The 16,538-nt window shown below is 48.7% G+C and overlaps 6 protein-coding genes and 2 non-coding genes across 8 annotated transcripts; 1 reads left to right on the top strand and 7 right to left on the bottom strand.

Annotated features, from left to right (window-relative positions):
- Positions 1-698: 698 nt before the first annotated feature.
- Pmar_PMAR002890 (hypothetical protein) lies at positions 699-3,084 on the bottom strand. The gene is made up of 8 exons (XM_002768057.1): positions 2,902-3,084; positions 2,743-2,845; positions 2,028-2,495; positions 1,870-1,977; positions 1,648-1,815; positions 1,482-1,587; positions 1,269-1,432; positions 699-1,220 (listed from the first exon to the last, which is right to left on the bottom strand). The coding sequence occupies exons 1-8, from the start codon at positions 3,042-3,044 to the stop codon at positions 1,113-1,115; spliced, it is 1,368 nt and encodes a 455-aa protein (XP_002768103.1). The 5' UTR covers positions 3,045-3,084; the 3' UTR covers positions 699-1,112.
- A 332-nt stretch (positions 3,085-3,416) lies between these two features.
- On the bottom strand, positions 3,417-3,998 carry Pmar_PMAR002889 (hypothetical protein; the record flags this gene model as incomplete). Its single annotated transcript, XM_002768056.1, has 1 exon — positions 3,417-3,998. The coding sequence occupies one exon, from the start codon at positions 3,996-3,998 to the stop codon at positions 3,417-3,419; it is 582 nt and encodes a 193-aa protein (XP_002768102.1).
- Positions 3,999-5,446: 1,448 nt separating this feature from the next.
- On the top strand, positions 5,447-7,551 carry Pmar_PMAR002888 (hypothetical protein; the record flags this gene model as incomplete). Its single annotated transcript, XM_002768055.1, has 9 exons — positions 5,447-5,555; positions 5,728-5,915; positions 6,118-6,230; positions 6,279-6,363; positions 6,408-6,509; positions 6,555-6,715; positions 6,762-6,859; positions 6,905-6,964; positions 7,367-7,551. The coding sequence occupies 9 exons, from the start codon at positions 5,447-5,449 to the stop codon at positions 7,549-7,551; spliced, it is 1,101 nt and encodes a 366-aa protein (XP_002768101.1).
- Positions 7,552-9,522: 1,971 nt separating this feature from the next.
- Pmar_PMAR002887 (ubiquitin, putative) lies at positions 9,523-10,315 on the bottom strand (the record flags this gene model as incomplete). The annotated part of the gene is made up of 4 exons (XM_002768054.1): positions 9,523-9,831; positions 9,879-9,965; positions 10,017-10,124; positions 10,278-10,315. Coding segments are annotated over 4 exons (429 nt in total), but the record flags the coding sequence as incomplete, so codon positions are not given.
- Positions 10,316-11,732: 1,417 nt separating this feature from the next.
- Positions 11,733-11,804, bottom strand: Pmar_PMAR002886. The gene has a single exon. It is a non-coding gene; the product is annotated as a tRNA-Gln (tRNA).
- A 191-nt stretch (positions 11,805-11,995) lies between these two features.
- On the bottom strand, positions 11,996-12,067 carry Pmar_PMAR002885. The gene has a single exon. It is a non-coding gene; the product is annotated as a tRNA-Gln (tRNA).
- Positions 12,068-14,287: 2,220 nt separating this feature from the next.
- Positions 14,288-15,340, bottom strand: Pmar_PMAR002884 (bromodomain-containing protein, putative; the record flags this gene model as incomplete). The annotated part of the gene is made up of 2 exons (XM_002768053.1): positions 15,246-15,340; positions 14,288-15,046 (listed from the first exon to the last, which is right to left on the bottom strand). The coding sequence occupies exons 1-2, from the start codon at positions 15,306-15,308 to the stop codon at positions 14,288-14,290; spliced, it is 822 nt and encodes a 273-aa protein (XP_002768099.1). The 5' UTR covers positions 15,309-15,340.
- Positions 15,341-15,904: 564 nt separating this feature from the next.
- Pmar_PMAR002883 (glycine cleavage system H protein, putative) lies at positions 15,905-16,522 on the bottom strand (the record flags this gene model as incomplete). The annotated part of the gene is made up of 5 exons (XM_002768052.1): positions 15,905-15,986; positions 16,032-16,148; positions 16,197-16,283; positions 16,330-16,441; positions 16,492-16,522. The coding sequence occupies 5 exons, from the start codon at positions 16,520-16,522 to the stop codon at positions 15,905-15,907; spliced, it is 429 nt and encodes a 142-aa protein (XP_002768098.1).
- Between the last annotated feature and the right edge of the window lie 16 nt (positions 16,523-16,538).

Genomic DNA, 16,538 nt, shown 5'->3' with positions numbered 1-16,538 from the left:
TATGCAGTGCATATTGTGCACTATATCACATTCCTATTGTATAACAGTGGTACTGATACTTCTTCTAGGTGAGTTAAAGTTTTCAGTGAAAACTCTTCACTCCGTTGAAACCTCGGTGAGGGGGCTCACCGATAGCAGTGGTTGTAGAGGCGGAGCTACTCTGAAGTAGCGACTTCGGTTTGCCAGCCAACTGAGCGGATTCCGAGGGGATGCCATCAAACGAACTGCCGTTGTACAGCCTAGTGACAGCTTATAGAGCTCTTATAGGTTCGAGGATAGTAGTACAAACAGTAGGGAGGTGATTTATTGGACTCATCGTGCAAGACAACAGGGAATACACTGCCAGGAAGTCCTTCGTATCTTCACCGAGCTGTAGAGCATCCGGCCAAATATCGGATCCCCGGTTCGGGAGATGGTCGGCCTACCGGGGTGGTAGCGGCCACACAGTCTCTAGCAAAGGAGGCCGCAACAACTGACCCTCAGGCCTTGCCCTACTCCTTGCGCCGGAATTCACAACCAAGTTAGAAGAGGGTTCCTGTACATTGGATTCATTCATGATGAATCGACGAAATTCCACATGCAATCTGCCGGGATCGAACCTGGGTGCTTAGCATGGAATCAGCTCTCACACGGCCTGAGCTTGGTCTATCTCAGATCTCATAACCACCGTTAGAATCATAACTCAACACAGACGATACTCTCGACTTAGACGAAGTTTCTGCCAGGCTACCCGGCCTCTCAACTGACCGTTCATGTGACCACGGTCTCTCTGGGCGTGAACGACAACCCCCAAAAAACTTCTACTATTCAGCACTACCGCGATGAGAGCGAAAGAGACGGGGTGAAACAAATAAATACATGAGTAAATACGAGTCGGAAACCCTAGAGTAGCTTACCAAATTGACGACCAAAAAGAAAGGCGAAGAAGCCGATGAGAATCTCTACTGCTCATGAACGGCGAACGAGTACACTTTTCTTACGCCCACAAACCCATTGTATTATCACCAACGTGAATAACGATAAAAGTAAAAAAATTATGGTAGGAGTAGATACGAAACGACCAACCGCAGCTAGCTCGAGCGAATGACAGATGTGCACACCGCCTCCTTCATTCAGTTGAAACCCTGAGCTCGCTCCCTCCCCGCTGATGCTTGCCGTTCCAGTGAAGATACATAGGCTGACAATGCTGGGGTCGATAAGTCCGATGACAAAGTGTCCTTCTGAAGAGAAACAGTGATATCGGGAATACACAACTTTCTCGCCCTCACAGTAGAATCTCGGCCTGAGCGCAAGACACATACGAAATCGTGTAGCTCAGCGTGAAGAGTGCTCTTGAAGGGGTAGCATTCGCCACAGAGGTCGTAGTCGCACACTTGACATTTGAAGCGGGGCCCTACTATAGGCTTCGTACCACAGCCATCACAGTCCACACCTATCAATATCATCCCTTAGGCAGAGACAAGAGAGTCACCGCAGCTCACCATGATGGGTAACTTGCTGTATAGGAGTAGGCGGTACATCAAAGTGGCCGAGTCGAACGGCCGCTCGGAAGCACGGTATCCACGAAGGAGCTACCACCAGCAACACCTGTGAATGAGGAAAGGTTAACTTAGGTCTCTGTGGTTGTTGAGGACATATTCAACTCACCTGAACCTGAGTGTCGAAGCATAGCGTTGAAAAGGACTTGAGGAGGCCAACGAACCATTGACCAAACTCGGTGATTTCAGGCGTGTTGGGACCAGAGTTCACCACCGCTTGTAGCAGCGGCATGAACTCGTGAAGCTCTCGTATATGGGTTATCGCCAACAGCATACTCTGAGGTGACAAAGCATGCATACCACACCTCCGTCAAATCGGCGGGACGCCCACCTGCAGAGTAGGCCTCATACGCTCATAGTCATTGCGCACATAGTGGGATAATCTATCCGTATGACGACTGCATCGCTGTATCATGAGTGGTATAAACGACACTGTGACCTGGCGAAGGCCTCAGGTTCAATCCCAGCACCCGACACTTCTACTACTACCGAGGTGATCATTCTGGGAGTAAGCATGTTCATCTCGTTGAGGCGGAGGAACGTCCTAAGCACCGGCTTAGGCGCGTATATTCTGTCACTCGACTTCGGCAACATAGGTTGGACCACACCAACACTTTGGTCGCAAGGCTTTTCCTTGCTATCGATGCCATTCACGTGAGGCGTCGTGGTAGCGGGAACGGTAGGGTAGGGGTTGGCTGGACCAGAAAAGAGGGGGGGCTGAGCTGCGAGCTGAGAGGCTTCTGAAGAGCGCTCGAAGGGACCCCAAGTTCTCGAGACAGCATGAGCAGGAGAATCTCTGCTTTGTCTCCTGCTCTCGGCGGTAGAAGAAATCTGTGGACTGCTCCGTGAGGTAAAGGACGACTGTTGTTTATGACGAGAAAGAGACATATGGTACGGTAAGGCGTGCTCCTCTGCAGCCGAGGGCACAGGGTTTGGTTCGAACGAACGCGGATTAACCTGAAAAGGCCCTTCCTACGAACAGTATGCGGGAAAATATGCACATGTGTCAGTGATAGTATGAGGTGATTTTTGGAAATTCTTGTTACTTACTGAGCATTTCTCTAAACTTGTATAATCAATGAGGAGAGTCTGAGTTCAGCTGGGGAGAGCGAACATATATTCCTCCACATTGTCATCAACACATGCAGTTGACTATGTGCATATTTTCCCACATTTCTCACGAGAGCCGCCCGTTCTCCACTACCACATCGAGGCGAATAAGGCCGTTGCTTCTCTGAGAGACCTCAAGAGCATCGTCGAAGGTCTCTGGTGTCAAGACGCACATATCGCCTTCATCGTCCTTATACCTACTTACAACCATGAATGCAGACGAGCAAATCCTATGGGATCGCTCGAGGCTCACCTGATAATGCGACCTTGCTCAAGTGATACCATCTTCTCCACAACTTCCCTCACTTTATTGTATGACACCTCTTCTGTCGGAACCTTTAATCGCCATATGCACTCTTCGTGTCTCACCTTCACCACGAGAGGCCTTGAGTTCATTGTGGTGAGTTTGATCACAATAAACAAGACTGTGAAGCAACATATATAGCCGAACCGGACATCAACACGCCTCCCAAGGTGCCGGGAATTCGGTAGTTCGAAAGCAAATTGCGGCACTGCTGGCCTGATGCAGCGCCTTATGAGCCTTCCACACGTGGATGGTAGCAGCTGGAATCACGGCGACAGATTGCGGACACCTAACTTACTGGGTGATAGCCAAGTGAGAAGGGATGCATGAGAAGAGAAATCTCCCGGGCAGCTGCAGAATGGGGAAAGAGATGAGTGGCGTGAGGCCAAACCAGAATAATAACGCCTGGAGCTTGTCGATGTGACTGAGACTAACCTGAGCTTTTCTCGGGCGTGCGATGGATATCATCGTGGAACGAAACCCGAGCTGTTATCCGCGGCTGAGCTGTTATTGACGAAAACCAAAAACCCGAACAGCAGCCGCACAGCAGCCGCACAAAAGCCGCACAGCAGCCGTACAGCAGCCGTACAGCAGCCGTACAGAAGCCGTACAGCAGCCGTACAGCAGCCGTACAGAAGCCGTACAGCAGCCGTACAGAAGCCGTACAGCAGCCGTACAGAAGCCGTACAGAAGCCGTACAGCAGCCGTACAGAAGCCGTACAGCACCCGTACAGCAGCCGTACAGAAGCCGTACAGCAGCCGTACAGAAGCCGTACAGAAGCCGTACAGCAGCCGTACAGAAGCCGTACAGCAGCCGTACAGAAGCCGTACAGCAGCCGTACAGAAGCCGTACAGCAGCCGTACAGCAGCCGTACAGCAGCCGTACAGAAGCCGTACAGCAGCCGTACAGAAGCCGTACAGCAGCCGTACAGAAGCCGTACAGCAGCCGTACAGCAGCCGTACAGAAGCCGTACAGCTCGAAAACGGTCTTGGTGCACAGTCGTTTGGTTTTGTTTGGGTAGAAGTGTATTGTATATATGTCCCATACGACCGCCAAATGGTTGTAAACTTTTCCCCGATGAACACCGTAACGACTCGAGAAATACAAGCTGTTCGGATGCTTCGTCTCTGAGCCAAACTGGCTCAGCCATGGCTCGACCAATAGAAATGTTCCTAAGACTTCGACCGCAGCCACAAAAACATGTTCAGCATTACATGAAGGGAGAGGCAGTCGAACGGAATCAACATCCCGGCATCGTTGAACAACCCAACATGACGATTTGTATATTTCGGAGATAATATTCCCGTGACCTGCCGATTCGCAAACACCGTGGCGTGGGGATTAATCGTTGCCTCCAAACTGAAACTTACCCACTTTAAGACATCGTTACAAAGTCAGGTGAAGTCCACAAAGTCTGTTATAATCATGCTAGTCCGATAGCCTTCCCATTGGGACTACGTGGTGGGCACACAACATGTGAGCCATAGAAACAAGCAGCCTACAATAAAAACTGAGAGACACTTACGGCGCAGTTAGCTAAGTTATTCATATCCTCGAATCCAGAGACAGGGATTAAAGCAATTGCTCCAGGGCTCGAACAGAGGCCCCACCAATGCAACGCTACGCTGTTTAAGGTTCAAATCGCTGTAATCAATATGCCACACGTGTGATCCTCGACTATAAGCTGGATAAGGCAGAAGGGATCGTGGAAGGGGCGAGGAGGATAAATTAGGGGTATAGATGGGCAGAATTACATTACGGACCGTTACGGTTCACTTTTACGGTTACGCTTCAAGCCCCGTACCGTAAAATTACGGCGCCGTAACAGGTCTTACGGAGATGCAGAGGACGAAGCGAGGATTGATCATTTAAGTCGCCTAAATCTATTTCATGTGAATGTGAATCCGTGGACGAGGCCGGCTTGGCAGTTCCGGGCCAGTCTGGGAGTGAGACGGACGGAATTTGCAGAGGAGACGAGTGGCAAATGCGAAACCAAATGTTACTCTCTCAGCGGCTCGGTTGAATCCGAGCCACGAGAGATGAGTTTAACAGCTATTTGAGCTATCGTGGAGTGCATTACAGCGAATCTTTCCGCCACAATTCTTAAAAGGCAGTTCAGCACCAACCGTAAAGTCGTAAGGCCTTTCCGTACCTTTTCATAACCGTAAACTGCTTACGATACGCACGCCGTAACGTGAACGGTCAAAAAACGTTACGCTGCCCATGCGGATGGACAGTAACTGGGGCGAGCCCGATGATTCCGGGACGGCGCCGGCTGACCACCAGAAAAACGCCCAAGGCCGGGATCGAACCTGCGCCCCTGAACGCAAGTTCCGGAAAACTACAAGTGGAGTCGTGGGGTACGTGCGGTCGACTCTAGCGACTGCATCGATGGGCTTTTAACATGAAGGGTCACCGTGAGAAGCCGTATCGAAGATGTTCATCGTTATCTTATGAACACGTGCTAACCCAGTAGTTGAGTCTTAATAAAACATGCCGACTTTAAGAGAAGAAGGCATATCACTACGGAAATACGTCATTCAACCATTGGCTCGAGTACCGCTACGCATCAAGAGAATCTTAGGGCGCCAGGATAATACAGGTACTATGTGGTGTGCTCTCGGACTTTATGATCGATGATCATAAGGAGAATCACTGTATAGTGTGCAATAGCTCTCCTTTTCTGAGTTGCTATCAATGGTTAAACACGACATCAGAATTACTAGGGGCTAGTCTATGTCTATGTTTTCTCTGTGAGGAGCTTGGTATTGTAGGTGTCGATCGTATAGCTCAGCAACCACATCGGACGCTAGCATCGAGAGCTAACGCAACACCTAGCACTGTGGCTTTGTCGTCTGTCAATCGGCAGCCCTTGCCTATGGTAAACGTGGATGATTGGACGCTCGTGGTGTGGATCGGCTTCTGCATCCTCATCGTGGGTTTGGCTGGCCTCACCATGCAGGTAAGAGTCTGTGGTTGAGCGGTTAAAGGTGTGGGTTATCGTACCCGACATCCGAGTTCAATTCTACAGCCCTCCATTCAGGTGCTCAATCAATGCCCACATCTGATAGCGATTCTCGTCGGTACAGTGTTAGTAGGCCTCGGATTCTACTGCAAGGTATCCCCGAGTACACTGCCCACGTACATTACTCTATCTCGATAAGGTTCGTCAACATGGCTTGCTCGAGTACCTACCACCGCGCATCCAAAGACTACTTCTGCACACGAGCGTCTTTGACATTTTCTTCGACCAAAACACCATCGCTCGGCTCTCCAGGTGAGCCTTCGGAAATCCTCAACGAGCTACGGTGTGATCGACGCTCAGGTTGTGGTCTCGGCTGTTCCTCCTGGCTGGCTTCAAGGGGCTCTCCGAAAAGACCACCCGTCAAATTCTCGAGCAAATGGACGATGTGAGTCTTGCTGCAATTGAATTTCTTCCTTATTGTCCTTTTAGGGTTTCGTCGAGCAAATGCTACAACCTGGTTTGGCCCATCATCTGCCCTTGGTAGTTCAAAGGCACCTCTTGCCCAACCCAGTGGAGAACATTCGAGATCGGGTAGTAGAGTAATGACTACTCAGTGAGTGAGAGATGTTCTTGTAGTTGCCAGTACCACGTTGGTTATCAACGACTCAGCAGCGGAACGGCGAAGCTTCCACTGGACAGATGGTGTTGAAGGTCGGGACGAGTCGTGAACTCCCGACAGCATTCACAGGACTTCCGAGTGTTCGCATCGATCGCAGGACTGCGGCGGCCATTATCCAGTAATATAATTCGGTGATAAAAGGCGGAGCGATGCATTGTTGGTAGGTATAAGAAGGCCCATCCAGTGATAAGACCGGATATGCCGCCTCCGATCAGCCATGCTATGTGGATGGTAGCTGCCCCGTCGACTTCTGTTGTGGCTGGTAAGTCCGAGTTCGCAGCTGGGCAGTGAGGGATGTGGTGCATAGGTATCAGCACGCTGGGACTGTCGATATTCGCGTTTAGGAAAGGAAAATACCGAACAGCTGGTAGTAATGTGGACTCGCTCTTGAGAGGATACTTTCGTGTGTAAAAGTAAAACTGAGCTCACCGGTTTTCTCAGTGCTTATAGGAGTTTATTTACGAATTGCGGTAGAGGTGTTGAGAAACCAATAAGAATTTTTTCAAAATTTCCTCAGAATTTCCATATTGCCACTGACACATGCAGTTTACCATATGCATACTTTCCAACAATAATCAGTCACGTATCTCAAAGACTCTATCACCAAGTTCTCCGACACCCGAAAAAGAAGCCTTCGAAAAAGGGAAAGAATAAGTGGTTATCATATTGTGTTTTCGGAAGAGAAAGCCCCTCGTGAATGAGCAGAAATTGTTTTGTATTTATCGCATAAATTATTGTCATCGTCGTAGTTGCATTTTCATTGCCGCAGGCACTATGCTGACGGCTGGTGTGTGTCTAGCCACAGCGATCTACAATCATGGCATCCAGATTAAGCGCAGTACTTTACGGTATGCTATGGAGAACAAGCGGGAGGATTGGGCATCGGTATACAAAGGCAACATCATGACGGCACACTATGTGGCTATTCGGCTTGTTGCCAAGTATCGCTGGTAGATTGTATTTCGTGGCGCGTGACGCTGACGGTTCCCCCACGTTCATTTACATTTTTTCACAGTGACGGAGGGCGCGAATTCACCTCGTCGTGATGATTTGGGGGAAAGTTGGTATGAGAAACTCTTGTGTAGAAGCCAAGTTTATTAACATCAATCTGCTAACTCGACGTTTACTTTTGTCTACACTGATCTGTTAATATGTAGCATATCTCAATACCATCTAGTGAAAAGCAGTCTGGAGATTCTCATGGGTTTTGCGTTGCGGTGCTGAGTTTTCGTCTTTGAGATTGATGCGCAAGACGGCACGCATGAATCGGTATGATCAGTCGGGTGGGACGGAAATAGATGGACTAGTGATCGAGATGACGATATGCACCGGTCTCTTTTAACCATGCATTAATGAGGGCAAAACTGCATACACAAGATGCATGCGAAGATCGATGTATAGTCAGAGGAGATAACGATCCGCTTGTGGTAACTTGTTGTCCATCTGAAGAAGAAAGTGCTATCGACGAGTTCATCTCAGTGGTGCGATGCAATCATCGACTGCCTTTCTGTGCGAGCTTTGCCGACAGTAGTCTTGATTTTCCATACGAGTTGCAAAGGAAATTCCTCTGAGGAATTCTCCGTATCCAAAGAATCACAGCCTACACATTCGGATACTCCACAGGCTCTCTTCGAGTGACACCAAACTTTGGTGAGCAAAGTATGTGCTCATCTGTGTTATATGCTCTACAAGGCATGAGCTGGCTCTGATCACTGTCGAGGTGTCGAAGGGCTCAAGCGGTGGTGTCACACCACAGATCCCGTTGACATTGACTTGTAATAGTAACCGGAGGAAGAGACTGAATACACCAACAGCATAACAACTACCTTAGGAAAACTTCATGCTAGCCATAGCCTACCAGGGGGAGACAGATTGGGCACACAGAGTCCACAGCGCGCAACTATTGGACGATAGAGCGATCAGCTCTGGGTACGATGATATCAGGAAAGCATATTGATGTGAGTGTGAAAATTCAAGCGAATCCGGAGTTCGGATTCCGAACATAAGCCTATCGTCATCTGTAGTGCATCGGGCTCATAGAAGTGTTGGTGTTCGGGCTGGAGCACTACTATGGAGGAAGTAGGAACAGCCGTACTGATGGCAGTCTCCATAGGGAGCTTGGCAGACCACTATTCGTCTACTTCTCGTCACTAGGTGTCTGCGTCTCCCCTCAAAATTTGAGGCTCAAACTGCTGTCGGTAAGTGAGAAGTATCAATCCAGTTGTACTAGCTCCGAGCATGTGTCACCTTCTGGTTCGTTCAGCGCTCCTAGATTGGCGTTCGTGAGCCGCAACACGGGGGAGAAACACGAATTTGTGATGAGAATTGTAGACGTGTTGAGATCACTTCACAATTTGTTCCACAAGGGCAATATGAAGAGCTCGATTTTACGCAAGATCTGCGTCGAGAGCGGCGAGAAATATCGGTATTAACCAGAAAATAATCACTGTGATTATTTTAGACAGTACGCTACCTGTGACAGTTAGTGTACTGTCTCGGGAAACTCATACGATACGCTCAAACGATGGCTCATCGATGGCTACCAGCACTCTCCTGTAGCTTCATCGTGAAAGATGGTCCCTACTTCCTCAGAGCCCGACTTGTTTCGACGAGAACCTCGGTGACTCCGATAACCGTGTCAACGTAATGCTTCTTGAGACTGCTGGATTCACCTTACAGCGAGTGCCTCATCTGAGAGCGACCCTCGTTTGATCGCCTAATCTCCCTCATGGACCAGTCCGGTTCCGGCAAACGAATCACAATCAAAATCGTATATACGATAGCAAAAGAGTAGGAGGTATACATCTACAAAGTCTCAAAAATCTTATTCTTCCTCGAGCACATGAAATTCTCGCGATTGCGTTACCACTTATTCTACCTCTCGAAGAGCCTCATTTGCTAGAATACAACACAACACTAGAATATGTCCTCAAAACCAGCGGGCAAGGGGAACCAGCGCCATCCGGATGTTAATAACCAACGCCAAAACGACAGCTGTTACGGCATCTAGACTACGTCGGCAGCGACAATGAGGGTCTTATCGCAGCTTCTTCTTGGGGCGCAACTGATTGGAGTGACCACACTTCTTCTTACGGCAGTTCACCGCACGAGGGGGGAGACGAGCGTAGCATTTACGGCAAATCATCTTGTCGCAGTTGTACTTCCTAGCCAAGACGGCTAGGGAGGGCTCGATAACACCACCACGAAGACGGAGAACGAGATGAAGAGTAGATTCTGAAAGGAAGCGAAATGCCCTGAGCAACGGCATGAAAGATTCTCACCCTTCTGGATGTTGTAGTCAGAGAGAGTGCGGCCATCCTCGAGCTGCTTGCCAGCGAAGATCAAACGCTGCTGATCCGGAGGGATTCCTAAAATAGTAGTAGTTATAGTACGTCATGAAAAGAGGTACGTGAAATTACCCTCCTTGTCTTGGATCTTAGCTTTGACAGCCTCGATGGTGTCGGCGGCCTCGACATCAAGAGTGATGGTCTTGCCGGTTAGGGTCTTCACGAATATTTGCATGGTTCCTGAACAACAACATCATCAACATCGTCACAGTAAGCAGACACCGCCATGACAATGATCAGAATACATTCCAACGGCATTGAAAAGCAGCTACTACAACGCGTAGACCAACAACATGAGCGTAGAGGATGACAGCCACCGTATACCCTTATTACCAAGTCCCCTCAGACGTTGGTCTCGGTACCTGCCTTCTACGAGGGCCGATCGATCGACTGATCGATTTCGCTAAGCGCAGATTTCTTGGAAAGGCTCATTTTGGGGTTTCTTGCAATTTTATTGCAATCCTTTCCGCTCGTCGCGCTTGGGGAATGTTTAGAGCTTGGCATTTCCCCCCAGGGGATTCTCGAAAACAATGAGCGGACCTAAACCGGTAAGGGCTCCTGACAGAGTGCTACTATCCAATCTTGTAAGCAAGCATTGAACCGTTACGTATTCCTTAAAGAAAGTGAACGAAGAAGATATGCGGGCATAATCATCATGAAGTAGTCTTACCATTTCTAGCAGGGTGGTGTAGACTATGCAAGTGATCTGCATGGTGTCTGTGTGTCTATGAGCCGAATCATGATTTGCCCACGCAGACCCACCTGGTGCTCATCACGTGACAATCTCTGTGTCTAACTCGGCATAGGAACTCTTCTGAATAGCCGAACGGGAATGTCGAGATGAGCTCCCATCGATATTCACAAGAAACAGCGCTCAGGTACACGTCACGAGCTAGCACATGTTTAGGCATACTCGCTTCATGCGTAGTAGTCGCAAGTTACTCGTTCTTTCCGCTATTACTTCGCGTTGTCTTGTCAATGCGAGTCTGTGGTTTGGCTGGACCAACATGAAGATGGAGGGAGGGCAGGAAGGAAGTAGACAGGGGTCATGTCTGACGGGCACAGAACCTCATTATCTCGCGTCTAGTGAGACTCAAGCGGCCGACAGAAAATCGACCAGGGTACAGGGTAAGATCACGTCCTTGTGTGCTACGTCTCCGAGTTTGAAGGGGAAGGATGGATGGTTCACTGAGCAGCTCGATTCGGGCTACGTACGGATTAGCGTCGGGTCATCTCTCTAGTCAATCTTTCGACGTGATACAATATAGACTGCTGTTAATGGTAGGTAATTGTGGTGGCGATTGATATGATGGGGTTCGGTCCCTGGAATCTTTGTAATATAAAGAAGTTACATTGAGAGTTTGGAGGAACCTTTCGAGACGGTAGATTCAGACGTTGTGGCTCCCTCTGCATTGCGAAGTAGTCGCAATCCTGGAGATTTTGAGAAAGATTGTCAGGGAATCAAGACGAAAGGAAGTTTAGCACTTGTACGTGTTGTATAACTCCGACTGGGAGTCGCTAGATTCAGAGCATAAATCAATAATCATCTATACCACGGAATTCGCCGCTAGGCTCTCGTCATCAGTCTTGGCTCGTTGGTGTACTACACATTATTTTGTTCGACGGGGGGATAATGACAACAATTTGGAAAATTCAACCGTTTTTTAACCTAGATTCCTAGATTCCGGACAAAACCCTTACCTCGTGTAACTTCCGGACCAGGAGTCCTGGTCCAGGACATGATTGGGAAGTGTTCTCTACATCTACATGACCCTTCTTCATATGAGGAGGTTCTACCGGGATTTGAACCCAGATCGCCAGATTCAGAGTCTGGAGTGCTTACCGTTACACCATAAAACCCCATAATGTTTTGGTTTCTGCCATGCTCAGGTTACGAGTATTCAGAGCCACTTGAATGCGTAGATTTAGTAGTATAGTCTAGATCTGCGGCATCAACTATAGGTGTGTTATAGGTACGTTCAAAGACTGAGTGTTTAGGTTAGAGTTAAAAGGCTACTATACAATCCCTTTACCAAATACAACTAATCGACAGATTCTACCGGGATTTGAACTCAGATCGCCAGATTCAGAGTCTGGAGTGCTAACCGTTACACCATAGAACCAGATATCAATGATGATCTTTTCACGTTCGGATGCTAGGTAATTCGAGGTGATAGGTACTAGAAACATCGAGCTCCACCTGGATCTTCTTGGATCCTCACACATACCTTGCCGGTCCCAGAGTGTCAAGGGCTGGAGAGTGCGATGGAAACCAAATACGCGTTAATATATTCATCATAATCATAGAAAACTCTCTCGTTCCGATCAATTGACGGAGTCATCACGACTTAGTATGTGTGCGTTCTAGCAATGGATCTGGGCGCATGGTCCGTTCGTGGACTTACCCCACTGTTATCTATCTGATGCTATCCATGGTGAGCTCAGATTGGACGTTTTCTATTATCGCTATACTTCAAATCCACTGGAGAAGATTCTCACTGACGTTAGCGTTCCCCAGCCATTGAAGGGCAAATGACTGACAACAATGGATGTTCGTGTTACAGGAACACGTTCATCCAAAACATTCCACGAGCTTTCTGACAACCGCTTTCAATGTGGTATATTAGCTGCTTCCTGAGCCTCCCTACGGGAACTTCAGCTGTGTTATCCGTTGGGAGTTAAAAGGGTTCCAAGAAGAATCGTGGGCGCGAATGAACGAATTGTTAAAGCTCAGTTGTGTTATCGTTGCGATGCGGCCATCTACGGCTTCACATTATCCAGGAATGAATTCCGCACCTACCAGGGATGAAGAGATAGCCACTCTCGTCCGAACGTAACTCAGTGAATGTATCACAAGCTCTCATGTTTTCGACCGGTGTAGTTACCAAGAGCAACTTGCAGAGATTGCTGCGGCGAACAGCACCCTGGTCGATGATAAAGAGCGACTTGCTGTACTGCTTGAGCCCTATATGGACGATGAGGGTCGAATGAGAGTTGGACTTTGCTATCGAATACCATATCAACAGCTATTCGTCTCAGCTGCCGGATGGAGCATCAAGTATCGACCCTAACATTAAGATTCTCAAGGAAGGTCTAGACCTCCGTCTACAAGAATTCTGGGATAGTTTCCAACGACTACAACAGATTGAAAGGTACAGGCTGAACATTGGTGAATGGCATTGCCATCATCTTTAGGCGACTTTCGCGAAAAATTGACGAAACTTCAATGGAATATCAACACGCGATTTCCGACGTTTCAGGACTATGCGATAAAAGGGTGACGTTCTCCTTACTATTTCATGCATCACTGAAACGTCGCTCATGCTTCAGATACTAAGACGGCTCCGAGAGCAGCAACGGCAAATAACCCTACAACAGGCTGAGAATGACCAGATCCGTTTCGAGAGGGACACCCTGTGGGGATGAGCTTGAGGACCAGTTCGCTTCCTCATGACTGGTCCCTAGGAACTACGAGCTCCAACGCTTACGGCAAATGCTGCTTCGAGACCCCAACTTCAATGGTTCTCTTGATAATGCCACACTCTTTGAAGACCACAGTCGAGCGGTGATCGAACGGCTCGCTTCTCGATTACACTACCCAGTTCCCTGGGGGCATAAACGTCGTCTGCATGTCTCAGGTTCGGGAGCACCAGCAAGATATCAGAAACCAAATGCGGTCACAGATGCCTCCTTCATCTCGACATTATACAGAGCGCGAAGGTGACGAAGTAAGCATGCAGCTCCAGCAGCGCCAAGTCGCGTACGAAATCATCAGGCAGCCGGTGGAGCTTCCGCACGAGTAATAGATGCGAGAGATTCAACAGAGTCGATCGCCCAACCTGAACAAGAACTGGAAGGGCAATCTTCCTTCCAAACGATCATGGGCTACATAGGCCTAGGCAGTGGAGGTGAAGAACAATCGAAGATATCTGCAGCAATGGGCCTATAAACTCATCTTAGGCGAACCGGCTCCACCAGTAAGACGAGTGTCGCAATTTCTGTAATGTGACCTTGCTGTGAGCGCGACATATCCAGTTGTACCATTGTCCGACTAAACACAAGTAAGGAGTTGACAGTGAATCTAATCTACCAAGGCGCCTCATGAGCCACCTCGCGAAACAAGAACTAGGATTTGCGATGAACACTTCTTAATTCACCAACTAAAGTCCGACGATGCTTTGCAAAAACCACAGCAATACTACAACGAAATTGAACAAATATGCAATAATCGTCAGGATGAACTTCATCCCTACAACGGTACCCGGCCAGTAATAATCAATCGATTTGAGCAGAAAAATAGTCGACAAGCATTATATAACATATCGGCCGAGGCTCAAAGCCTCTCACGTCGATCGTCGCTTACGTTTCCGACCACTACTCGTGGTGGATCGGACTTCCTTCTCGTGCTCTTCCGCCAGGTGCTGCAATACCTTGTCAAGAGCAGTCGACATCATTGTGTTGAAGATAGAGTGGAGCTCGAGGGCGTACTCGTACTCAAGAGACCCGGGCTGATTGAAGGTGTAGGCGTTGACGAACATCTGCCTCATGTCGGCTTCGAAATCAGCACGGGATGCGTAAAACCAAGAGTCGAGCCGATTGAGTATCATCGATATATCGACTGGAATAGTGATCACCTCGTAGTAACCAGGAACCCATTTGGGGACAGGCTTCATGAAAGGCGCAGCCAACTCCTTGTTCATGCGTACCATGTGCTGGACCAACCTCCGGTACTCATTACGCTCGAACTCGGGCATACCCGAAGCACGAGGAGCACCACCACCAACAGCAGCAGTCTTCTTTCTACCTCGTCTAGACGTCTTCTCAGGCGTACTAGTACTACGAGACCCTGAAGAGCTGCTTGGGGTAGCCTCGGACTTACTAGTTGTAGTGCATGAACGCCTCTGACAGGAAGGTATGATGAGGTTGAGGTCGACCTTGGATGCCGAAGAGGTACGGGTCTTCTTTCGAATTGGAGCTGTGGTGGTCATGCTGTCCTCCACGAGAGAGTAGCCGGTGTCACAGATCAAACCAGAGATGAAGTCCACCTCGAAGTCAGAGAGTAGGCAATGTCCAGCGCTGGTCGAGTGGCGATCGAAGCTTGGCTGAAGAGCAGAAGAGCATAATCAACACCATCACCGAGGAAGCTCTCTATAACGAGGCGAACCTCAACAGTAGATAATTACAATCATGCCTACACTTCCATCACCACTCGCATGACCACCGACAACACATCATACTAGTATCAAGACGATCGCCTCAAACGCTCGCTTGAAAACCACAAGGAGGCATGACAAGCCTTACGTTGAAATCCGCACCAGTCTCTGTGCTGGCGTCTGACATTCCACACACCTTCGATGTCGCCATCGTCGGTCGAGTTGTCCACCAAGAGTTGTGTGGGGAACAGCACGCAGCTTGCATAAAATATGAAACGCTAAACAAAATCTCGCTACGCCATAGTGATCGGTACATCACATATCTTGTGAAGATCGAATCCGTGACGAGCCGTTTCAACCAGCCGTTTCTTCTAGCATGAATAACCAAGGGCTGAGCCACTCAGACGTACCATGTTCAACACAAAGAGTAAACTGTGACGCTGTAGCAAATCTCCAACTTGTGCACGCGTGAGACAGAGACAATTCTTGATACCAATTGTGTTGTCGACGCTAGGCCTGGAGGGTCCGCTGAATCGCGCATAGAATCGGTGAATTCGCACTTCTCGTTATTCTCGCTGCTGCGTTATTGTTAGTCCAAGAACCACTACTTTTATGAAAACACAACAGGAAACGCGCCACTCCACCACAGTGGGCAGCGCAGGGAGATATGCTCTTTCAAGTGTCGTAGAAAACAATGCAAACACAAGCAAGAACAGGACCGTTATTAATTGCATTATTTCTGAACAGCTAGCCAACCCCAACACGCTGGTTGTAAACTTCTGGGAAAGAATTTGAAGAAAGATATTCTTACTCGAAGACTTCAACACTGTGGCCTTTTCGATACTCCTCCTCACTGAAGAAGTTCTTTCCATCAGCCTCTACATCTCCCCTGAAAGCCAACACTCTCGCTACGACACCACTGTGGTGAACCCACTCGTAATGTATGCGAACCAGCCAACCGTCATGCTCAGGGTCCAAGTTGACCAAGTCAGGAGTGTCTTCAACCTTAACGTTTGTCTCCAATACTTCCGCAGCCGCAACCGGGCACAATCTGAGCAAAGATGGGCATTTTCCAAAGTAGTGATGTTGGTGTCCATACACTTCCTCAACCGATTTCACGCTCTCAAGAGTACACAGCACTTCGTCTTTGTGAAACACCGAGCCAACCGTCGGCAAGTCGACATACCTGACAATTTCCAAGTACTCTCAAGACCCTCCCAGAGTGCACTTACACTAACTCGCCGATCTGGTCTTGAGCAAAGTTAGTGATGCCGACAGTAGCCACATGATCACCATCAGCAGCAACTGAGGAGATCCACTCGTGTTCCTTAGTGAACACTAGACCTGCAATAGGCGAGAGGTTAAGAACATTAGCAGTGAGTTTCAACACATACTTGAAAACGAACGGGCCCCGCGACTCGCCATGGGGAAGACTGACCGT

The sequence above is a fragment of the Perkinsus marinus genome, assembly GCF_000006405.1.
Source record: "Perkinsus marinus ATCC 50983 genomic scaffold scf_1104296969090, whole genome shotgun sequence".
NCBI classification, from domain to species: domain Eukaryota; phylum Perkinsozoa; order Perkinsida; family Perkinsidae; genus Perkinsus; species Perkinsus marinus.
This window is presented reverse-complemented; position numbering and strand designations above follow the sequence as displayed.

Coding starts and splice junctions, on each gene's coding strand:
- Pmar_PMAR002890 (XM_002768057.1), bottom strand. CDS start 3,044: ATGAACTCAAGGCCTCTCGTGGTGAAGGTGAGACACGAAGAGTGCATA. Junction 2,846..2,901: donor GAGCAAGGTCGCATTATCAG/GTGAGCCTCGAG, acceptor GGTTGTAAGTAG/GTATAAGGACGATGAAGGCG. Junction 1,588..1,647: donor GCTTCGACACTCAGGTTCAG/GTGAGTTGAATA, acceptor CCTCATTCACAG/GTGTTGCTGGTGGTAGCTCC.